This window comes from Melanerpes formicivorus, unplaced genomic scaffold (genome assembly GCF_026170545.1).
Source record: "Melanerpes formicivorus ecotype bairdi unplaced genomic scaffold, bMelFor1.0.p_v2 SCAF_28, whole genome shotgun sequence".
Lineage (NCBI taxonomy): Eukaryota > Metazoa > Chordata > Aves > Piciformes > Picidae > Melanerpes > Melanerpes formicivorus.
The window spans coordinates 5,547,607-5,573,242 of NW_027142380.1; the positions used below are offsets into that span (position 1 = coordinate 5,547,607).

At 42.9% G+C, this 25,636-nt stretch overlaps 1 protein-coding gene across 1 annotated transcript in view; it reads right to left on the bottom strand.

The window, feature by feature from the left end:
- SUCLG2 (succinate-CoA ligase GDP-forming subunit beta) overlaps positions 1 to 15,733 on the bottom strand; it is a 152,052-nt gene extending 136,319 nt beyond the window's left edge. The window contains exon 1 of the mRNA XM_068154320.1: positions 15,608 to 15,733. Within this exon, the coding sequence (XP_068010421.1) occupies positions 15,608 to 15,691 (84 nt within the window). The 5' untranslated portion in view covers positions 15,692 to 15,733. The remainder of the gene's footprint in view (positions 1 to 15,607) is intronic.
- Positions 15,734 to 25,636: the final 9,903 nt, after the last annotated feature.

Here is a 25,636-nt window from a genome sequence, read left to right on the forward strand (position 1 = left end):
TGAAAAGCTGAAGAAGCTCTATTTAGTCATCATTTTCAGTTAAGAGAAACTGCTTCTCTCCATCAGCAGGCAGCAGTGATTATTTAATGCAACATAATACAGCAAGATATAAGCTACAGATTGCCTACCTGTAGGCAACAAAGCATAGCAAAAGCTAAGAAATACCAGTTGGCACCAGTTGTCTGTTGAGAAACAGGCAGCCACCAATTACTAATAGAATGAGAATTTGTTTAATGGTTGTGTTAATTTACTGAACTCATATTAGACAGATACACAGGCAGTATTGATGTGTTCCATGCAGCATTATAAAGTAGGGCTGATTTGTTTCAAAACAAATTAAAGCAAAACATATTGTACACTATATAAATAGTGTGTACAATATCCAAGGGATATCTAAAGGAATCACAGAATGTTAGGTGTTGGAAGGGACTTTGAAAGATTATCTAGTCCAATCCTTCTGCCAGAGCAGGATCACCCAGAGTAGGTCACACAGGAACACATCCAGGTGGGTTTTGAATGTCTCCAGAGGAGACTCCACAACCTCTCTGGGCAGCCTGTTGCAGCATTCTGTCACCCTTGCAGTGAAAAGTTTTTCCTCATGTTTACATGGAACCTCCTCCAGCTGACACCCACTGCCCCTTATCCTATCACTGGACACCACTGATGCAGTCGATCCTGCTGACACTCACCCTTCATGTATTTCTAAACATGAATGAGGTCACCCCTCAGTCTCCTCTTCTCCAAGCTAAAGAGACCCAACCTCCCTCAGCCTTTCCTTGTATGGCAGATGTTCCACTCCCTTCAGCACGTTTGTGGCTCTCCGATGGAGTCTTTCAACCAGTTCCCTGAGGTCCACCTTAAAGCAGGGGGCCCAGAACTGGAGACAATATTCCAGGTGTGGCCTCCTGGCAGTGAGTTACTCCTCCAGATGAGCTCTCTGAAAATGGCCTATGTTTTCAGAACTGTACTCACCCAAAAATCTACTGCTGCAGGAGGACACTTCACATCCACTGCAGTAGTGTCCTCCCTACTCTAGTCATGAGCTCTGTGGTGACAGGTTGGACTCGATGATCTTTGAGGTCTCTTCCAACCTTAGGAATACTGAATACTGAATCTATGTGTGCTGGAACTTACACTGGGGGATTCTGACCCTCCTGAGCACAGGTGAGAGAACACATCCCTTTGGCATGCAAGTGTCAGCACTTCAGAAGCCCTTGCAGGGGTACATGCTGAATTGGGCATGTGTTAACATGTCTCTGCTCTAATTGGTAGACACTGCTTGAAGAACTGTCTGAGATGCTACACAATCTCTATGAAGCTCACTAGGGAAGAGGCTGAAGGACTCAGATTAGGGACACTGAATAATGTGGCACATTGCATTTTCCACACAACCATCTTTTGTACCTTTTCCTGTGTTGCTACTAATAAATTTAACATATCTACAGGAACAGTGTAGTAAAACATTGTGCAATGTAACAAGACCCTGAAAACAAAAGCAGCTATTAAACTTTGAACACATCCTTTCTCTTTGCTTGTGTTGGGGCTGTGGCCAGATTCTATTTTTCTCTCTGAAGAATTTTAAGTGCTTTAATGAAGAAGAAAATAGAAATTGTTTTTTCACTCAAGAAAGGAATCACTACAAGCAATATTTGTCAATTTGTAATCACTTATTCATACACAATTTAAATGAGAAACAGTATTATTGTCTCCTTCAGATTTCAGGTCTTGCCAAAGGAGTTTTATTTCAATAATACTGTGGAAATGAACTGCAACAGATATCAAATAAACACCTCTAAAGTTCTCTCTGCATGACACGGCCATATAAGCCATGGTTTTGCTTTTTAAGGAGAAAATACAAACTCATATACAGGAAACTCCAGTAGTGTGGACTTTGATCAGAGTAAGGTCTGATATTTATGTAAGATAGACAGCTCAAAGCAGCAAGATCCTGCAGAAAGCATTTAGAAAAGGAACAGTTTCAGTCTCAACCAGAAGAGCCTCCCTTGAATATTAAAATTAACATGGGAGACTGAATGATTTAACTAAAGAAATAAGCCTCCTGGATTTGACATCAAGTCATGAATCGAACTCCCTCAGCCTCCCCCCAATTTCCTCACTGAAGTGGGTGAATCTTCCCCAGACTCACTCACGAGCTCAACTGTCAACTCTGCAAGTTAATTGAATCTAAAAAAAGATATGGTTCTATTCAAGCTTTTTAAGATTAAAACTCAACTGCCATCATGACTGGGAGGGGGGCTGAAGATTTCATTCACTACCCTTTGCTTCAGAATTCATTAATAAGTGTCTAAAATACTCAAGAGGATTTACCTCTTTCACCTCTAAACCAACATTCCCTGCCACTAAAAATTACAATTAACTGCAATGACATAATAATCAATATTCTGTTTGGAGACATACTGTGATACTTTAACATCCCTCCTTGCTTTTTATTCATCATATACTCTCCTCTCTCAATGGTGGAATCCCTCAGCTGGGAAAGAGGAACATCAGGAGTGTCTCCATCAGTTCTGAAGTGGCTGGATGCTGTCAAGGCTTTCTTTGCTTTATTTATTTCTTTCATTAAATGCCACCTTCCAAATCTTTCCACAGTGGCTCCAACATGAAACATCATAATTTTGCTGTGCTTTAATAAATGCCACAGAAACAGAAGAGGACTTTAGAAGACAGCACCAAATTCATTCATGTACTATACACAAATCTGAAACACAGAGACTGCATTAAAAGAATGGAACAGGCTCTGTTCAGGAACCTTTCCCTTTTACCTCAACTGTAGCAAGACATGAAAAACAAAGTTTTAGAAGTATCTCAGTTATGCCTTGGATATTTCACAGTACTACAGACAAACCAGTAGGTATTATTTAAGCTTTGCCAGACTCTTAGTGCATGTACTCAGGATAGAAGTGGGGCTGAAAATCCTGAACTGCTATTTTTAACAACACTGTAACGCCTTCCTTAACAGGTGTCCTGAATGTTCCTGCTAGCTGTTTACTGCAAGAAACCTTTTTACTTCAAGGGTTCCAGAACCTCTCTATATACTTTTTCTGCCCTACTATATTCTTTTATCTTGAGCTACTCTTTGACCTTTTATAATCACTCTGATTGCAAACTGATTGATCCCAAGCTTAACCTCTGCACTGCCCTGGCAATGGTGCAGCATGATGTGATGTTCCTACACTGCAGAACTCACTTGGGTCATTAGATCAAGGGGAAAAAAAAGAAAAAGAAAAAAAAAAGAAACTACACTTTTTTTTTTTCCAATGTGCCTTTAAATCACATCTATAAACTCAGCTTTCTGATTTATCCTTCTGTTTACTTCACATGCAAAGAAGCAGAGACAAGAATGAACTTAGAGCGAGTCCTTCACTCATTGCAGATTTAAAGTCCCCAGTAATGATTATACCTTATAGACTTATTTACAGCATGCTTACACACAGGGATTTTGACAGCTATTCTGTAAACACACTCTCCTACCCACTAAGCTCCATTGTCAACTACCAGGAACATGCACAGGGTCAGACTTGAGCTCCTTCTGTCGTTGTTATTCTTCTTATCTCAAAGAAACAGAATCCGAGCCCACATCCTCGTGCACTAAAAGGCAGATCCTACCAGCTACCACCTGGATGATCTTTCTGGGTTTCTGCAGATATGATTTTGTGATGACTGCTGTCCTCAGAAGAGGTGATAGTGAAAAGAATGTCCTCTTGAACAGTAAGACTCTGACCTCAACTCCATTTCCCATACCTCACCTGCCTATTGTATCAGCCAGGGTGCTACAGATCAACCTCCAAAATAAGCAGGAGATAGCCAAATCCCTGACAATCTGCATCCTGCCCTTTCACCCAGGGGAACATTGAGGCCTCTATTTACATACAAACACCAAAATAGAAATAGCTACAAATTAAATGACAGTACACTTTTGACACTGAGGAGATCTCTGATGAATTTTGTCTACCATTTAAAGGCTGACCAAGCAGAGCTGAGTACACTCCAATCCCGCTAATGTTCACCTGAGCAGTGAATCACCAGGAGCTCTTGAAAACCAGCTGAAACATGGCAGGCTCCTATTCCATGAGATATGTGAAAACTTTCTGGTTGTTCAACAAGCCAAGGTCACATAACAAATAGGATGTGATGAAAACAAAGCAGAAAGCAGCCTGACTAAACAGAAAGCTGACAGTTAACTCAGAGGGGCAAATACTGCCCTTCCTATGCACTTCATAAAATACATGCAAACCTTTTTTTTCTCCTTGAATTCTTTAACCAAAATTCAGAATAAACCAATATTAAAAGTATTTATCATATATTCACATGTGCCCAAGAACCAAGTATGCCTAGGCTGGTGTAATCCTAGATAACAATCCAGGCTAGGGGATAAGATTGAGAGCAGCCCTGCAGAAATGGACTCCAGGGTGCTGATGGATTAGAAGCCGGACACGAGCCAACAGTGCGTGCTTGCAGCCCAGAAGGCCAATCACATCCTGGGCTGCAGCAGAAGACATATGGCCAGCAGATCGAGAGAGGAGATTCTGCCACATTGCTCTGATAAGACCTCACCTGGAGGACTGCACCAACCCCTGGAGCCCTCAACACAGGACGAACATGGACCTCATGGACTGGGGGCTGGAACACCTCTGCTATGATGATAGGCTAAGGGAGTTGGAATTGTTCAGCCTAGAGAACAGAAGGCTCTGGGAAGACCCAATAGCAGCCATCTAGTACCTGAAGGAGGCCTACAAGAAGGCTGGGGAGGGACTATTGACAAAGGCCTGCAGTGACAGGACAAAGGGCAATGGTTTGAAATTAGAGAAGAGTAGATTTAGATTGGATGTCACAGACAAGTTCTTTACCATGAAGGTGATGGAACACTGGAACAGTTGCCCAGAAAGGCAGTTGAGGCCCCATCACTGAAGATATTCAAGGTGAGGCTCAACAAGGCTCTGAAAAACCTATCTAGTGAAGGATGGCCCTGCTCACTGCAGGGAAGTTGGACTAGATGACCTTTGGAGGTGCCTTCCAACCCAAACCATTTCATGATCCTACAGAAGCTTTATACCTCTGGAAGCAATTTTCAAAGCTTTTGCTGGGCTAAAGGAAACCAGAATATGAATTCACAGATTGAGCTTCTGCTTTTGTCAATGTGCTAGCAACCACAAGCTTTGCTTTGCATTAGTAATTAATTTTAGTCTAATAATGTTCATTTTGCTTATTTAAAACTTCAAAGCTTTAAGAAAAACTTCTTTTCCTGACCTAAAAAGTAAGGGCTTTGAAGTACCTGATGAAAATAAACTATCACACCCAAGTGCACAACCAGTCCCAGGAAATACCATAACACGTTCCCTACCTTTGCAAACGAAAGAAGACTGTCGGTGAGACACGCCACATTCAAAAAGTGAAATGAGTTCTCTGCTCCACAGAAATCAGGAAGATTCTGTTGTTCTAAGTATCTTGAAGGGAAATGTCCTATTTTTGGTCTCAAAGGTTTTTGGTTTGTGGTTTTGTTGTGTTTTTTTAATAGGGGAGACCTTATTGCTCTCTACAACTACCTCAAAAGAGGTTGTAGACAGGTGGGGGTTGGTCTCTTCTCCCAGGCAACCAGCAACAGCACAAGAGGACACAGTCTCAAGCTGCACCAGGGGAACTTTAGGCTCAAGGTGAGGAGAAAGTTCTTCACAGAAACTGGCCACTGGAATGGGCTGCCCAGGGAGGTGGTAGTCACTGTCCCTGGAGGTGCCAAAAAAGGACTGGACATGGCACTTGAAGCTATGGTTTAGTTAGTCATGAGGTGTTAGGCAACAGGTTGACATATCAAGAGAATGCTTTTCAGAGTAGAATAGAACAGAACAGAACAGGTTGGAAAAGACCTTTGAGATCATTGAGTCCAACCTATCATCATCCAACACTATCTACCATGGCAGCCCCTTCTAATGGCCAATCTCTCTTTCTATGAAGAACTTCTTCCTAACATCCAGCCTAAACCTCCCCTGGTGCAGCCTGAGACTGTGTCCTCTTGTTCTGGTGCTGGTTGCCTGGAAGAAGAGACCAACCTCTGCCTGTCTACAACCTCCCTTAAGGTAGTTGTAGAAGGCAATAAGGTCTCCCCTGAGCCTCCTCTTCTCCAGGCTAAGCAACCCCAGCTCCCTTAGCCTCTTCTCATAGGGCTTGTGCTCCAAACCCCTCCCCAGCTTTGTTGCCCTTCTCTGGACATATTCCAGAAAGTCAACCTCTTTTCTAAACTGAGGGGCCCAGAACTGGACACAGTATTCAAGGTGTCCTAACCAGTACTGAATGGTAGAATGGTAGAATGACCTCCCTGCTCTCGGCTGGCCACACTATTCCTGATACCGGCCAGGAAGCTCCATGTATTCCCACTATCAATTTTTTTGTACACTTCATCCTAATTAAGCTTCCTGAATGGTTAGGAAATGATTCAAGGTTTTCAAACCAAAGCACGGTCAAGGGGTAGTTCAGAAATGTTCCTGAATCCCTGTCTGAAGTAATCATATCTATATCAAAGAACCATTTCACACCTATCCTACCCTGGAAGAATACTTTTTTCAAGTGTTAGGAGTCACTGGCATTTTAAGAAAAACCCCAGTAAAATACCAATTTAGATAGTTTAAGCTCTGTTTCTCATCACAAAGAAGCAAATAGGAAACATAATCACAGGTTTTTGTTCCAGCTCTTTAATACTCGCAGTCAAATCATGATAATTTCCATGCTACCTAATTATGTCATCACAGAAGATTATGACTTTGAGCACTGAGCAGCACAGTACGCCCAAGCAATAAAGATGCAAATGCCCACAGCAGTAAAATTTTAAAAAATATAGAAAAGGATCTACAAAAATAATTCTCCTGCATGCCTAAGTCACAGCTGGTTTGCCAAACCACTACAGCACTGGAAGAGTTTCTCTCCTGGAAGCGCACACCCAAAAAAAGACTGGTACATAATTTTTTGTTTAACATGCAGTGTTTCACATCTATTACTGTTACTAAATCTTGATTTTAATTAGACAATTAGGCTTTGACATGAAGCAAACTCAAAAGGAGCAAACAAGAAGACAGCTCTCTGGCTGCTTGGCCAGAAGCTGCCACAGAATGATTAGTGACAACTACGAACACTTTTCCTTCCTTTGCAGGTCATTTATTTATTAGGATAGGATAGGATAGGACAGGACAGGACAGGACAGGATAGGACAGGACAAGACAGAACAGAACAGAACAGAGTAGAATAGAATAGAATAGAACAGGACAGAATAGAACAGAATAGAATAGAATTCTATTTATTCATTATTATCATTTATTCATTTTTATTCATTATTATCATTTATTCATTTATAGACTAGAATTCTATTCTATTTATTCATTATTATTAACTCATTTATTTATTACTACCTCCCCAAAGGAGATGGCACTACTTCACCAACTAAAGACAACTGGAACATTCCCAGTCTTGTTCCCAGTGTCCTATTACTGCCCATGATGCATTCATCAAAATAAGCAATGTCCACTGCTCTTCAGTATCTGCTGGATGGAGTTTCCCATCAGGGTTAACTTGAGACTTCCTCCAGTTGTTCAGTGCATCATCTGATTCTTGCTGATCAAGCTGTTTGTAGCAGACACATGCAATAACACTGTCAACTGGTCTGACCCACGGGTTCTCAGCTGGGTCATCAGCCCTCCATGGATGAAGCTCCCTGCATTCCAGCTGCACATAACATTTCACATCATGTTTAAAGCAAGCTCTAAACATCAGTTGTTCTGTTCTCAAAATTTATGGCATTGTCTTAGACTCTTTTAATCTGAGCCATTTAACCGAAAAAACAAATCCAGACTGAGACTCTGCATGAAAGAACTCAATTAAATAGATTCACTGTTTCCAATGTGTTTGGAGTAGCAGAGTTGAAGAAGCTAGAAAATTCAAGGGAAAATAAATTCTCATGTCATCTTCAGAACTTAAATAAGTAATATGTGTACAATAAAAAGTATCCTGTTGCTTTTAATAGACCTTTCCTCTATAAACACCATAAATGTCTGTATGCTTTACCTATATCAATCATTGTTAGCTATAATTTGCACATGTAAGTTTTCCCACAACTTTATCTTCCCAGACATTTTTATATTAATAGTGTGTATTAGGAACCTTTTCCCCCCCCTTCCTTTCTGCATAAGGCAGCTCCTGCTGTCTTGGCTTCTGACTGAAGTGTTGAGTGTCAAATTAAACTGTTCTTTTGTCCATGGATCCCTCAGAGGAGGACCTCAAAAGAAAGAAGAAGTATTCCATGAGTAATTTGTGTCTGGTTTTTAATGTGCAGCTCTGTGATATTTTTTCAGTCAAAACTCTTGGACAAGAAGACAAGCCTTTCAAACTTAATCAAAGATTTGCCTTAATTCTCCATTCCTTACAATTGCTACAAACCTTCTGCATCTCACAAAGAATTTAAATGCAGAAGTAACTACACTAAGTGTGACTCTCTCTCCTCCTGACACAAATTGAGACTATTGCTCATTGCTTATATTCCTCAGAGACTATCTATTCCAGTAATGCCTTGCCATTTCTCATCTTTTCCCAGTTACTGGTTACTGCTTATTGCTCCTGAAGTGTTCTAAATGCATAATGCACAAATGGGTGCTTAAAGTCACTGCTGCTGGTGCTCTCTCAAAATATCTATCCATTTTCAGACAAATAAAACTCTTCTATTTAATCTTAAATATATATATATATACACACACACACATATAAAAATCCTTTTGTTCCAAACAGATTTACTGCCCACTGAATCCTGAAGGTGTGTATTTTGCCTGTTACACCTTCCCTGAGACAAATTGCCAAATTTATGCCTAAGCACTTTGTATGAAGAGTCACATCTTTGCTCTACAAACACAGAAAGAACACTGCAAAGCTGCAACATTTAGAATGTCTCTTGTACAAATTAATTTAGCTGATAAAGACAAGCATGTAACCTCTGGTCCTTTGCTTGTAAACAACACGAATCTATACCTTTTTATTATGAAAAGCAGAAAACTAAACTCCAAATCATTAACTACACAAAGACACAAACCATAGAGGCAAATTTGAAGCACTTTGCTCTCTAGGACAAATCAATAAAGCACTGCTGCACAAATTAAAGACAAACAGGGTGGACTGAAATTGATCTGTAACCAAAGACTACCAAGGTGCAAGGTAGAAAAACCCAAATGAATAATAATGTACCACTCCCAAAACATTTTAAAAGTGCTTTTCTTAAATGAAAAGGGCAACAAAGCTGGGGAGGGGTTTGGAGCACAAGCCCTGTGAGGAGGGGCTGAGGGAGCTGGGGTTGCTTAGCCTGGAGAAGAGGAGGTTCAGGGCAGACCTTCTTGCTGTCTACAACTACCTGAAGGGTGGTTGTAGCTAGGTGGGGGTTGGCCTTTTCTCCCAGGCAAGCAGCATCAGAAGAAGAGGACACAGTCTCAAGCTGCATCAGGGGAGGTTTAGGCTGGATGTTAGGAAGAAGTTCTTCATAGAAAGAGAGATTTGCCATTGGAATGTGCTGCCCAGGGAGGTGGTGGAGTCACCATCACTGGAGGTGTTAGGAAGAGACTTGATGGGGCACTTGGTGCCATGGTTTAGTTGATTAGATAGTGCTGGATGATAGGTTGGACTCGATGACCTCAAAGGTCTTTTCCAGCCTGGTTAATTCTATTCTATTCTAAACCAACTTTGAGTGAAACAGCCCAACTTACATTCATGCCCAACAGGAACTGTGCCTAGAGCTTTATGACTTGTGATTCTAAACTTAAACACTCGTAAGAATCTCACAGAAATAAAACACACTGTAATTCAATTTTGGGATGCACACTCTTGTAGTTTAGGAAACCAGACAGGCACCAGGAAAAAAACACCACAAAACCTCCTGGGTAAATCTGCTGAACAAACTGGCACATTTTAAACAGACAAAACAAAAAAGTGACACTCAAGAACTTTTATTTATGGCATGCAAAATCGTTGTGCTATCAGAATAAAATTTTAACTGAAGTACTCCAACAAATAAGTGTAAATACTTGATATTTTTCAATTCCTTCACTGTCAGCATTTAGCCACTAATCAAACAAGAATATCAGCATCAGCATATCACTAACAAACCAAACAAAACACCAAAGAAACAAACAAAACAAGCACACAAAACCCCATCAATCTTGGGTTCTTAGCTCATTACAATCTCGAAGGCAGGGGAGGGTCAGCTTACAGTTTAGACTGGTTGAAGTATCATTCATGCAATAGAGAATTAACAGCATCTACTCAACAGCACAGCATACCTCTGCTATTAAGGAATTTTTCACAAGTCAGTCTTAACTTTGAGTTCATGCCTCCTCTTACTATGTCATCTAGTTAAAATAAGAATCACACAATCACCAAGGTTGGAAGAGACCTCAAAGATCATCAAGTCCAACCTGTCACCACAGACCTCATGACTAAACCACGGCACCAAGTGCCACGTCCAGTCCCCTCTTGAACACCTCCAGGGATGGTGACTCCACCACCTCCCCGGGCAGCACATTCCAATGGCGAATGACTCTCTCACTGAAGAACTTTCTCCTCACCTCTAACCTAAACTTCCCCTGGCACAGCTTGAGACTGTGTCCTCTTGTTCTGGTGCTGGTTGCTTGAGAAAAGAGACCAACTCCCTCCTGGCTACAACCTCCCTTCAGGTAGTTGTAGACAGCAAGAAGGTCTCCCCTGAGCCTCCTCTTCTCCAGGTTAAACAACCCCAGCTCCCTCAGCCTCTCCTCGCAGGGCTTGTGCTCAAGGCCTCTCCCCAGCCTTGTTGCCCTTCTCTGGACACTTTTAAGAGTCTCAACATCCAGGGGCCCAGAACTGGACAAGATCCAGAGCCAGCTGTTAATTATGGATGTTTAATTACCTGTTGCAAAATTAGTGTCATAATCACTTGCACAGATAACATGATTTCTATGTCCCGTGTTTTAGTCAAATGCTATGGGGTGGGGAATTGGCTTTCTCAGCAGAGAGTTTTAAAGAGGGGAATTTTCTGGAGAAAATCCTTAGAGTGTATGCTCAAAACTGCAGATTACAGTCTCAGACATGCACACAAGATTGGACTGGGCAAGGCAATAATGAGCTAAACTACTTGCTACAGGTGTGGTAAACAGCAGTAACAAAATGTATCAACTGGCATTAAGTCATCCTGGAACCCTACCTGTGAGTCACCAAAACAGGGAGGGGGGGCAATCATATTTCTGAGCCTTAAATGGATACATTTCCAATTTTTATTAAAAATGAACCTTTTAAATGAGCAGGGGAAATAGAGAAATTATCAACTTCTAAGAAACAACCAAACGCCAAGTGTTTCTTAACCCTCACTTTAGGTATTCCCAAAAGAATCTCAGCATCTTCACACTTTCTTCATAGCATCCTTGCTGGCAGTCATCAGCCAGAAAGGGCAAAGGAAAGGGCTTCTTGTTAAGAAATAAAATTGCCATATGCACTGACTTTTCCAGAGAGAAACACAGTGAAAACAATCACTCAGATACTTGTATGAAAACACAGTTTGTCTATTGACACTTTAATCTAGTGCCTCAGGAGGAAGATCAATGAAAAAGCACCTGTCTCTGTAACAAAAACTTTAATGAATCTTAAATATACCCAAGCAAGGTATGGAGCTTCTTTGGGATGACTGGTTGGGACTTCAAATGGAAGGACAGGAGGAAGGGTTTACTTATCCACCACAGGTGTCCCTGCTAATTCTCAACCTAATGTCATACTTGCGAAGGCTGTTTCTCCTTGTCTAATTAGCCCTATCCCTTGATTATAGCTACATGAGGTACAAAGAAAGGTAAATAAATGCAGCAAAGTGCAGCTTTTTCTGCTTCAAAACAAAGCTGTGAATGTTTGTGCCAGAGCCAAATTGCTCCCAAGGCAGATGTTCCACCAATATAAAACTAAGTGAAAAAATCATTTTAAAAAAAATAAAAACTAATCACAGTCTAAGGCTATATTTATGTTTTTATTTCCTTCTTTTATCTCAAAAAGGGATTCAATAACCATGTGTTTAACAGAACTGCCACACAGGAGCGGGCCAAACAGCTGCTCCACTTTGGCATTTCAGTCTTCTCTAGTTTGAGGAGGGCTTTCCTGTCATTTGGTTTAGGTTCCTGCAGAAAAACTGTTTGTGAAAGTCTGTAGGCTCATGTATTTCCTGCCTCTAAGTGTAAAACCTTAGAACTTGGAGCAAAACTGCCAACTAGGAAAAGCCAAACAGGGAAACAGTGGGAACCTTCAAGAATCTTTCGAGAACTTAACACAAAGCCAAGATAAAAAGTAAGAATTTGGCACCAACGTGGCTGCTGAAGTCATGAATTGAAAGTTATTTTCAGCAAGGCTTTCTGTTGCATGGAAGATTACTAAACTCACAGCTGATAGCTGCTTAACTAAGCCAGAACTTTCTGTTTAGCATTAATGAGGCTTTATAGGTATTCGAGCCTAGAAATTGAAGGCATTCGCGGTGAGCAACCTTGTACAGTTCCCAATTTTTAACATATGGAGCATTCAGCAGATTTTACAACAGGAATATTGTTTCATTCCATCCTTTTTTTTAATTCCTTTTTTTTTTTTAATAATATTCTCAACATGAATGAAATTTGGCAGCATTATGGCAGGACTGAGGAGCATTTTGAAGGCTAGGAGAGGGTGCACAGCACACCAGCCAATCTGCTCACTGCATTAGGAAGCTGGAGAGTTACCTTAAGCACTTTTTGGTTGCTGTTTTATGATTCTGATTTAATTGTTCCTCATTTATATTCATCGCTGAAATCCACTGCATCTGAAGCTATTTTGAAAACACAGCATTCTCCCAAAGGGCCCAATCCAACTCCTATTCAAATAAACAGCCTTCAATGAAGCCTATTTGTTGCTAGCCAACAAGATTGAATTCTGCTACAGAGTGGTCCCTGGAGCGTTTGTCACAGCTCTTTACAAATATTGCTCCAGTACAAGCAGGTCTAAATACGCTTGTCCACATGCACTGCAGACAACTGAAATCTATCTTTTATCTTCCTGAAACACTCGGTCAGACTGAAACTTCAGAAGTACAAAGCACTGAATCTATCAAGAATATAAAAAATACAAAGAATAAGAAATGTTTAACAGTTATGAAAAGGTAAAGAGCCAAAGGGAAAGCAGAAGGATGATAAAAACTTTTCACGTGATAGGATCAAGAACCACTTATTCCACCCCTAAAATGAAGTTACACAGAGCAACGTTAGCGATTAGATTACGACAGCACACAACCAAACCTCTCAAAAAGCTTGTTTCAACACAGCTACCAAAAGGATCAGCAGTTTTGGCACGAGAAATTTTGCAACAGATACAAACAGCACTCAGTAGTAAGTCATGAGGCTTATGGGGAAAGATTTGAAATCACATTAAGAGTCTACTCACACAGGGTTACCAAAACAACGGTCCTGAGACTGGTATTTCTTGATTATACCATTATCATATGGCAGACCCTTATCTGTGAAAAGCATGTGTCAGGCTTTGAGAAGAGGATGGGTTTTGCTGGTTTATCATATACAAGTAAATGTAACTTCAGGGTTTAGTTAAGTAATGAATGATACAAGTGAGAAAACCTTGCAAGCAAAAGACTCTCAGATGTGTAGCACAGAAATCCAGATCCTGGATGATGAACTTCTCTGTAGTTTAAATTCTGAAACAGTGGAAGATCAGATTATGTAGATGGGAATTCTATAATGTAACACTCCAAAAATTAGGATGAATCTCCAGGAAACTTATTTCCTTTTAAATTAAGAACCTGAATTGTTGTTACACAGTATTGATGAGGTTCTTGAAAATAATCTATTTGGAAAGATCAGATCTTGGGAGATGCTCTCAGTATCTGTCAAGAGTTCAAAAACAGAATAATAAAATATGACTTATAGTGCAAGCTCAATACCTCTGTTTCATAAGTAACACATACAGATTTTTTTTCACAGGAAAGAAAGCTGTCCACCTTAATATCCCAAGAACACCCAAGAGTCTGAGCTGACATGCAGTGATTTCAGTGGGATAACTTACAAGATCACTCTGCACTTTGAAAGAGACGACAGAAGATGGATTCCTAATCATGACCCCTATCTCAAATCCCCACTGAGCATCAGATAAAGAGAAGGCTTGAGACCAAGCTCAACCGAAGCACCTTCTACTCTTCACTCGGATGCGACTCTGGACAGACTATCATAGAATCAGTAAGGCTGGAAAAGACCTCAAAGATCATCAAGTCCAACCTGTCACCCAAGACCTCATGACTACTAAACCATGGCACCAAGTGCCATGTCCCCTCTTGAACACCTCCAGGGATGGTGACTCCATCACCTCCCTGGGCAGCACATTCCAACAGCTAACAACTCTCTGTCAAGAACTTTCTCCTCATCTCCAGCCTAAACTTCCCCTGGTGCAGCTTGAGACTGTGTCCTCTTGTTCTGGTGCTGATTGCCTGGGAGAAGAGACCAACCCCCTCCTGGCTATGCTCCAAACTCAAGCACCACAAAAGCCTTCTAGTCAGCGACCTGTAAGAATAGGAAGGACGTGCACAAATCAGGGAAGTTTCAGTTTCCCCCAGCTTTCTTATTGTAGGAGCAGAACCACCCAGAAACACACTTCTTTCCTTCCAGAGGCTTCAGCTTCTGGGGAAGTACTTATCCTTGAGAGAACTAAAGTAGATTTCCATGAAGCTGCAGATCCAATAAGGAAAAAATAAAGAGGTTGGTTGCCAAAGGCACCAGAACTGCCTAAAAAGTACTGCGTCATTTCCCGCAGCACGTCTGCAGTTGAGGTGACAAAGAACTCCTGATAGACTTCATGAGAGCTTCTCAGCACAGCCCCTTCAATGAGGACCATTTATTCTTTCCCATCACACTTCAAGACATGCGGGCAGTCAGAGCTATGGCCAGCCCAGAGAAGCACACGACTGGGCATCCTCACTCCAGCCTGCCCTCGGCCACCAGCACAAAGCCAAGGCCAACTCAACGCTGGCACTCGAAACATGTTCAGATAGATTATATTACTTCGTGCACAGTGTTACTTGTTTCTGCTGCTGAAATAACCGTAAGCATTTACAGCTCTAGGAGCAAGGAGGCTGTCAGAGCTGGCGTTTCTGGTCACGCTTTGGTCAGTTCAGCCCTGATCAGGCTGACTGCGGCTGCAGCACCGCTGCCTGCCCCTTGCCCCGATCCCGCAAAGTGCCGAGCACGGCCGAACGAGAGCTGCCAGGTCTGCTTATTTTCACCGACAAGAGCCCGGGAGGGCTTCGGGCTCAATGCATCCTCCGGGAGACGGAACCCGACCTCCGCCATGGCGGGAAGCGAAAGGTCCCCCTGCAACTGCGAGCAACAGGAGAAGGCTGTGATTACCGTGGCCGCGGGGGACAAGCGGCTTTAGAAGGAGGAAAGTGATGGTTGAGAGGACGGGGAGTAGGGCGGCTCCTAAGGAGAGACTCCGCAGCGTGCCAGGTGCGCTGCCTGCCGCCCTTCTTCAGCTCCAGGGCCACCGGCAGAGCCGGAAGGATGCGGTGGCCAGGGCCGGGCTCACTCACCGCGAATCTGCCCCGTAGGCGGGCGGATCTCAGGGACAGGTCCCGCAGCATAACCCGCGCCTGCCCAGCCAAGGGAGCCGCCATCTTAGCCGCGCCGCGTGCCCTCCCGGCCGCCGCTGTCTCCGCCCTGCCCCACTCCCCGGGCGGAAGCCCGGCGCGGCCCCGCGGCGCCCACCCCTGCGGAGGAAGGAAAAGGGGCGGCCCGGGCGCGACGCCAGGGAGGGATCTCTCGCGGGGGAGAGATCTCTCGCGGGGGAGACTGCGAGGGGTGGGCCTGAGAGGTGCTGTGTGGGGTGGATGTGAGTGTGCTGAGCACGGCAGCGTGCGGGTGGTCAGAGGTGAGGCAGTGTCTGGGAACGATGGAGGCAGAGATGTGCGGAGGGGCTGGGCAGTGCGAGGTGACGGCCTTGAGCTGCTGGAGGTGCTGCCGTGACTGGTTTGTCCTCTGAGTTGCCTGGCTTTGGTTGTTTTTCATTTTATTTTTCGTTACTAAAACCACCTGTTTTGTTTTGTTCTTTTAATAGGAAGTGGTAAATTGACCCAAGGTAGTAAGCCCTGCTGGGATCTAGCTAACTTTTCATAAGCACTTTAATCTGACCTCTGTAAAGAGATTCTGTTTGTTCTTTGGCCGCAGGTAAAACCTGTTAGCTAACACCAAAACCCAACCAATGAATTCAGTTGCACCTGGGGGACAGTGCTTAAGGCAGAGGCCTGATAGCTCAGGACTCATCGCACGGACACAAAATCTAACGTGAGTACCCAGGCTGAGCTCTGCTTTCATGAAAGTGAGTCCCAGAAGCCAGATTTCAGAAAATACCTCATTCCATCTATCAAGAAAGATTGAGGGGCTGGTGTGGATACTGGTGTAGCATGTCTACAGTTGGAAGCAAGCTCGGGAGTCAAATGGCCTGGTTTTGGCAGACCCAGCTGCAATATGAGCCTGCTGGGTGTTTGTGTGTCTGTTTCTGGTTGATGCACACTCTAGATAATCCAGCTATGAGTGACAGAGTTGACATTAAATAGTTCACACAAATTACCAATTAACGATGATGGGTTGAGAAAATAATTTGCATAAAGGGACCCGGGGGTACTGGTTGATAGCCACCTAAACATGAGCCAGCAGTGTGCCCAGCTGGCCAAGAAGCCCAATGGCATCCTGGCCTGCATCAGGAATAGTGTGGCCAGCAGGAGCAGGGAAGTCATTGTGCCCCTGTAGTCAGCACTGGTTAGGCCACACCTTGAGTACTGTGTCCAGTTCTGGGCCCCTCAGTTTAGGAAAGATGTTGAGTTGTTGGAACATGTCCAGAGAAGGGCAATGAGGCTGGGGGGGGGGGTCTGGAGCACAAGCCCTATGAGGAGAGACTGAGGGAGCTGGGGTTGCTTAGCCTGGAGAAGAGGAGGCTCAGGGGAGACCTTATTGCTGTCTACAACTACCTGAGGGGAGGTTGTAGCCAGGTGGGGGTCAGTCTTTTCTCCCAGGCAAGCAGCATCAGAAGAAGAGGACACAGTCTCAAGCTGCACCAGGGGAGGTTTAGGCTGGAGATGAGGAGAAAGTTCTTGACAGAGAGTTGTTAGCTGTTGGAATGTGGTGGAAGGTGGTGGAGTCGCCAACACTGGAGATGTTTAGGAAGAGACTGGATGGGGTGCTTGGTGCCATGGTTTAGTTGATTAGATAGTGTTGGATGATAGGTTGGACTCGATGACTTCAAAGGTCTTTTCCAGCCTGGTTAATTCTGTTCTATTCTAATTGAGTGGCAGATGAGAGACCCTTGCAGTTTTACAACAGGTCCTATTAAATTCACCTCTGTTGAAGCAGAGTTTAGCATTAAATTCAAGCCTTTGTTGTGCTGAGCGTTATTTATTCAGTGGTCTATGAGGATATATTTGGATAAACAAGAGTCAAATCCCCATCTTCTAGTCCAAGGTGTAAGTGGGAACAAAGGAGGGTATTCCTGTCAGTGCTTAGAACTTAAACTCTTAGACATGTTTCTTTAATAAAAAAATCAGGGCTAAACAACTGTATTGAAACTTAATCAGCAAATAAATTAATCTTCAATTGACAAAAGTCTGTGGTTTCATACAAGCTGAGGTACTGGAAAAATCTGAAATTGCACAGTTTTGTCTCTGTCATGATGTTTTAAGTAATGTAATATGTTTCAATAAAGAATCTAAAGATGCAGCTTTTTGATAGCATTCAGCAATAGTGTATGGAACCCAGTATCAACCTAGGTTTTACTCTGTGCTTATTCTTTGAGAATATTGCATACTGACTTTGGTATTATGATGGAGGGAATATAATTTAGTTTTTAGTGTCATGACTGTGGTTCTGTAAGCTCAGTGTTTCCAATTCATACAAACTATTATGGCTATCTGCATTAGGTTTATATATATATAGCAGGTGTAGAAGATTTCAGATAATGTGTGTGGATTGCAAGTAACACTATCATTTAATGCTAAGTAACACTATTATTTAATGCTATGAAAAGCATTTTCATTGCATATAAATAGTGGAGAAGCTTCCTTACTATTTTTTTATTGTTTAGACTTAGTATATTGAAAAACACTATACAAATATAAACACTATACAAAAGGCCAATGGCATCCTGGCCTGCATCAGGAATAGTGTGGCCAGTAGGAGCAGGGTAGTCATTGTGCCCCCGTACTCTGCACTGGTTAGGCCACACCTTGAGTACTGTGTCCAGTTCTGGGCCCCTCAGTTCAAGAAGGACATCGAGACACTTTAATGTGTCCAGAAAAGGGCAACAAGGCTGGGGAGAGGCCTTGAGCACATGCCCTATGAGGAGAGGCTGAGGGAGCTGGGGTTGTTTAGCCTGGAGAAGAGGAGGATCAGGGGAGACCTTATTGCTCTCTACAACTACCTGAAGGGTGGTTGTAGCCAGGAGGGAGTTGGTCTCTTCTCTCAAGCAACCAGCATCAGAACAAGAGGACACAGTCTCAAGCTGTGCCAGGGGAAGTTTAGGCTGGAGGTGAGGAGAAAGTTCTTCAGTGAGAGAGTCATTTGTCATCGGAATGGGCTGCCCAGGGAGGTGGTGGAGTCACCATCCCTGGAGGTGTTCAAGAGGGGATTGGATGTAGCACTTGGTGCCATGGTCTAGTCATGAGGTCTGTGGTGACAGGTTGGACTTGATGATCTTTGAGGTCTCTTCAAACTTTGGTGATACTGTGAAATGCACAGTCTGGATTAGTTACAACAACATGATTATTACCTTTTTTTTTTAAATCTCTAGAGCAGAAGATGCTTGATCTTCAAAGTGTGAGGAGAAAAGGTATAGAGATTCATTGTCTTCACATTTAGTTTCCTTCTATGTGTATGTAAACCAAATACAATGTAGACCAAACAGGTTTATCAAGCAATTAGCAGAGCAGATAAGAGCCAGCTTTCTCAGAGTATGGGGTACAAGGGTATGTGAGTGTGTGAGTGAAGATACACATTATTGATAGAAAACTCACCTGGGATATAGGAATTTGGAAACAGCTAATGAGTAATTCCAACACCTTACCCTCAAAAGTAAGGAAGGGAAGGAAGAGAACTGCAAAATAAAAGAGGGTAGAGGGAAAGAGGTTGTTATCAAAGGACATTCCTCCTAAGCTTCCAAACATTCCTCCCTATGTCTATCATGAGTGCTGCCTTTCTCTTACCTTCCCCAGGATGCATAAAAGGCTAGATTATAGCTAAGCCATTTAGCAGCAACCTAGTTAATGCAAAACAACCAGGATTATTTTTGCAATTAAGGTTTAAAAAAACATTGCATAAGGTGCATCTATTAAGAACTAATCCTTAAGCCTCTATAGTTGATAGCATTCAGGTGAAAACATTCCAAACCCAAAACATTTGCCTTATCACAGGTAAAGCATCATTTTAAGTGGTTTTGCATTTCCTTTTCACTTCAGCAGTGCTCATTAACAATGAAATAGTATATTCATTTTCTCAGCCACACAGATTACCTCACAAACCATTATTTGCTGAAGACCAATGTCATACCCAGCACAGGGATGGTGTATCCAGCCACTCAGAAGGGCTGTTTATCATTAACTTTTCATTTAACCATAAAACCACTTCACAAATACAAACTCATTATATCTAGCAGAGATGAATGCAGGGGGGTTTGTTAACAATTTTTTTTCTAAGTAATATACCTGAGCTCATGATGATACATAGTATCATAGTGTCAGTCAGGGTTGGAAGGGACCGCAAGGATCATCTAGTTCCAACTTCCCTGCCATGGGCAGGGACACCCCACACTAGATCAGGCTGTCCACAGCCTCATCCAGCCTGGTCTTAAACTCCCCCAGGGACAGCGGCCCAACCACCTCCCTGAACAACCCATTCCAGGGCTTCACCGCTCTCATGGGGAAGAACTTCCTCCTCACATCCAGCCTGAATAGAATAGAATAGACCAGACCAGACCAGGTTGGAAGAGACCTTCAAGATCATCGCGTCCAACCTATCATCCAACACCACCTAATCAACTAAACCATGGCACCAAGCACCCCATCAAGTCTCCTCCTGAACACCTCCAGTGATGGTGATTCCACCACCTCCCTGGGCAGCCCATTCCAATGGGCAATCACTCTCTCTGTGTAAAACTTCCTCCTGACCTCCAGCCTGAACCTCCCCTGGCGCAGCCTGAGACTGTGTCCTCTTGTTCTGGTGCTGGCTGCCTGGGAGAAGAGACCAACCTCTGCCTGTCTACAACCTCCCTTCAGGTAGTTGTAGACAGCAATAAAGTCACCCCTGAGTCTCCTCTTCTCCAGGCTAAGCAGCCCCAGCTCCCTCAACCTCTCCTCATAGGGCTTGTGTTCCAAGCCCCTCACCAGCAGTGTGCTATGAGCCAGCAGTGTGCTCAGGTGGCCAGGAGGTGGCCAGGAGGGCCAATAGCATTCTGGCCTGCATTAGGAATAGTGTGGCCAGCAGGAGCAGGGAGGTCATAGTGCCCCTGTACTCTGCTTTGGTTAGGCCGCACCTTGAGTACTGTGTCCAGTTCTGGGCTCCTCAGTTTAAGAAGGACATTGAAACACTTGAGCGTGTCCAGAGAAGGGCAACAAGGCTGGGGAGAGGCCTTGAACACAAGCCCTATGAGGAGAGGCTGAGGGAGCTGGGATTGTTTAGCCTGGAGAAGAGGAGGCTCAGGGGTGACCTTATTGCCCTCTACAACTACCTGAAAGGTGGTTGTAGCCAGGAGGGAGTTGGTCTCTTCTCCCAGGCAACCAGCACCAGAACAAGGGGACACAGTCTCAAGCTGCGCCAGGGGAGGTTCAGACTCGAGGTGAGGAGGAAGTTCTTCACCGAGCGAGTCATTCGGCATTGGAACCGGTTGCCCAGGGAGGTGGTTGAGTCATCGACCCTGGAGGCGTTCAAGGGGAGATTGGATGTGGCACTTGGTGCCATGGTCTAGTCATGGGGTCTGTGTTGATAGGTTGGACTCGATGATCCTCGAGGTCCTTTCCAACCTAAGTGATACTGTGATACTGTGATACCGACTTTGTTGCCCCACCTCCAGTTTCATTCCATTCCCCCTAGTCCTATCACTACCTGAGATCCTGAGAAGTCCCTCCCCAGTCTTCCTGTAGGCCCCCTTCAGATACTGGAAGGCCACAGTTAGGTCACCTCGGAGCCTTCTCTTCTCCAGACTGAACAGCCCCAACTCCTTCAGTCTGTCCTCACAGGAGAGGTGCTCCAGCCCTCTGCTCATCCTCGTGGCCCTTCTCTGGACACCTTCCAGTACCTCCATATCCCTCTTGTAATAGGGGCTCCAGAACTGGACACAGTACTCCAGGAGGGGATATATGTCAGGAAGAAGACCACTGTCTCAGCAATGAAGCAGGGAGCCTTTATGTTTTCATAAATTGGATACTCTGCTAACTTAGACTGGAAAAGAATTGGGCTAATCACACCTTTTCTTAGTCACACAGTTATTTTTACAACTTCGGTAAAGTCAGGTGAGCCTCAAACTTTCCCTTTTCCTCACCAATAGCGTGGGCTCTTACTCAGAAAACTGTGAACAGTGGAATGAAAGACATTTCATTATGTGCATGTTACATTGTAAATATTCTTGTGTCAACTGCAGAAGGTGAGCTTCACATCTGTGTAAATTTCCTAGAGAATGTGAAAGATACACCACAGGGGGCATCCCCAAGGCTAATGCAAGGGAGTAGTAAAACTGCAACAAAGTGACTAAAATAGTCTCACTCTAGGTGACTGAAGAATTTGAAACAAGACTGCGTCTTAAAGTGTCACTACAGGCACGTAGTTTAGTGGTAGTGGTTGCACTCCGTCTCAAAGGTCTCTTCCAACCTCAACAGATTATGATTCTATAAAGGATCCTGTTGTGCAACTCTCCCTCAGTCTGTGACTGTCTCAGTCCTTCACTATTCTTCATTCCTTTGTTCTGTTCATGTCTGCTTGTCTCTAAATGTAAAACAAACAAACAAACAACAGAAATTGGCTAAACAGTCAATACAGTGATGAGTAGAGGAAGGGTAATGAAAGCTCAAGTCTAGAAAACAGGGAATCATTTTATTTATTAAAAAAAGAAAGAAAGAAAATGCACATTAGAATGGTAAATTGCCTCCTAATTCACTGAGCTCAGTTGTTGCATACATCCACAAAACTTCCATCCATTAATAATTTATATGAATTTAACAGGAGGGCTCCTGGAAGCAAGCAGGACAGGGGTGCTTTTTATCTAGGTAGGATCGAACGTTCTGGTTGTACTGTCTTTAGCAAATATATGAACTCTGTCTACTGCTGAGTCATCAACCTGTGCATGCAAAGAGCAGCTTGCCTTTTTCATTTTCAAATTGTGTGCTGGGTATTAGTGGAACTTGTATGTAGCTGGAAGCAACAGAATAAAGGGAAGCTTCAAAAACACTCTTCATGTCTTCTTCTTGCTGCTGTGTGAAGCCAGGGTGCCATATTTTGACACTGTGTGAGATCTTTGACATGTTGTTAAAGCTAAGCACTGAAGAGGAGTACCTAAAATAGAGAACACTTTAAATAATAACTTTCAGGAATAAAGAGAAAAAATAGTGAAGCAACCCACTTTAAAAAGGTTTATACCAACAGAGGCAACACTAAGGGGAGCAATAATAACAGCTGTGCCCCACCTTTTTGATACCTAACCATCTGACTCTGTGTAAAAAGGAAACATCTCAGGATTATAACATACAGTGACTGAAAACAGTAGAAGTGATGCATCAATTTGCAAGAGATGTGCTGCTACTTTTTTTGCCAGTGGCCTACTGTATAATGAGTTCAGGTCTCTCGGCAGAGACAGACTGTAGGCCTGTAACACTCAGTTCCAGCCATGTTGAGAACCCTGACAGAGGGGGTAGAAAGACAATTCCACTGAACTTCTGTCAGAGACAATGTAGGACTATGAATACAGAAAAAAACATAAAGATCTGAGCTGTGGGATGCAGTGGAAGAAAACAACCTCTCAGAGGCTATATTTCTTTGATGAGTTGTGACTGTATCCCCACAAAGACTTTGAAGCCTTTAAAAAGTATAGATATTTCTTTCCTGAATTTAGATTGTCGAACAGTCTGAAAGCGACAGAAAAGAAAACACATAACAAAACAAAACAGTAAAGTTACTTGGGGAAAAGGCGATGTAATGAAAAGGCAGGCTCTGTCATGCATGACATGACATGATTCAGTCTATTATGCAGGCAAATATTCTATAAAGAAACATTGATATATTAAATATGAAGCAGAATCTTGGCTAGGTTGACAACATTTTATACACTGTATTTTAAAGCATATCCAACAGCAAGCCATTATATTTAAAAGCATTTAACAGCAAGGTATTTAGAGTGTAAAGTAAAGTTCACAGATTAAGAGATTGCCCAGAGTCAGATGTGGAGCATCTATATCCAAGGGCACAAGCTCACTGACAGGGATCCCAATCCGTGAGTGCTGTGCAGCAAAGCTCTTTAACTATTTCACAGCCGGGCTGGAATACCCACATGGAAGAATAAAGACAAGATGTTGCTGCCTTAAGAGGAATTATTTGGATGCTGACAAAACAAGACTTGTTGTGCAGGATTGTTTATGTCCTGCACAGTGTCTGCAAAAAGGTGAGCATAAAACCTGCATACTTCTTGTGACTGTAGCCGGCTGTAGCTGGAGAAGGGATGTTTGCCTTTACCAAAGGCTAGGCAAAAATAGGTGTTCATATCTAACCCATGTTTTAATTCACAGGGTGCAAAATACCTTCTAGCATGTCATTCCAGCCTGTTACAGGGCTTGAAATTGTCTATTGCAATTAATTTCTGAGCCTGTAGGGTGAAAGGGCTGCTAATATGTGAGGGGTAATTTTTTCCTGATGAACTTTATGGATTGCAGAGGGAGGGGCATTGATTTTTCTGCCGAATTAAATATTGATTTAAAAGTAGCTTTCTTTGCTACCTACTTTGGGGTCATGGGGTACTATTTCAGCAGGTTTTGTAGATTGCTTGCTGTGTTTTCCTGTTTCAATAAAATCTTTTGGTGTGGATGCAGGTTTCACTTTCATTACAATCAGTTGGACACCAGCAAGTGGTTCAGTGATTACGGAAGTTCATGAAAAACATAAACTCTCTGAATAGCCTAACAAAAGAAGTGCAGCACTGTGTAGAAACAAAACCTTGTAGCAAAACCTGAGTGTACCACTAGAGAAAAGAGAACTGCCTAAACATAAAGCAGGGTTAACAAGACACTATGGCATTCAGTGAATATGCTCATTCTCCTTTTGTCTAGACCATGTATTCAGACAGTTACAAGTATGTAACATAAAGGGAGATGTTTCACCTTAGCTGGTGACAAGAGTAGTCACACCTAACAGAGCAGTCCTGTCTGCAGTCACAGCTGCTGCTAGACTGGCAACACCAGTGGGCTGAAAAGATCTCAGTGCCTTAATGAGATCTTGGAATAGCACTTTTTTGTGAAACATAACTCTTGGGCTTGCACCTCATACCACGCAGAGGTCTGGTATGTACTATACCTTGCACTATATTAATAGAGGGCATCATATAGGCTGGTATCAGACCCAGCATAGACTGGTTTTGGTTACTGTGTGTCCTGCATCAGTCTGGCTGCCTCTCTGTACTGTTTATTGTCTTCCAGTTTATACCTCCTTCCATTTCTTCAGAGTTTCAGCATGTAATACTCTTTGTATTTTACATAATAAGTCACTTCATTTTTACTTTTTCCTGCACTGACCTCATGTTAGTCATTAGTGGGCAGTGTCATCATTAAGTCTTGAAGGACTTGCAGTGAGAGACTGTAAATGTCAAACATGAATTCTCCCAAAAATGCTTCTATACAAACAGGCTGAACTTTGTATTTTTCCCCCCTCTTTGGTATATTGCCTGGAGTCATCTTTGAGACCATCTGTGAGGAGGAGCGTATCTACACATGCAACCACACAGCGAAGGTTATGGTGGTTTATTTTTCAATCTGTCCCCTTTGGAATAGAAACCAGTCAACAGCAATCTTCCTACACATATGAGAGCTAAGGAGGGCTTTCAGGTGTCTCTTCTGCTAGCCAATGGATCAATTACCAGCTAATCTAGCAATTGTTCAAAATCCAAAGTGTAGTGACAATACATATTTCTGGAGGAGAAGACAGAATCTGTGAATGCTTCTGGAAGTCTCTACAGATGTCATGCAAGAAGCCTCCAGGTACCAGATGAGAGCATAAAATATAACTGAGTAACAACTGCCCATGCCCGCAGTGGGCTGTAAATATTTTTGTGCCCATATAGTCTAGTTGACACATTTGTAAGGATCATGTCCCCTACAGAGAGGAGAGGAGAATTATAGATTAGGTGCATTAATATTTGCTGTTTGAATAGTATTTGCAAATTCTATGGAAATTCAAAGAGACAATGGGAGTCCCGGCAAAAAAGCAAAGGCTATATCTTCACGATAGAGTATCTATATGAATGGATTAGTATGGAGGGTTTCTTTCTCCATAAACACATTTTATTCAGTAAAAGAAACCACATCATTTACAGACTAAAGAAC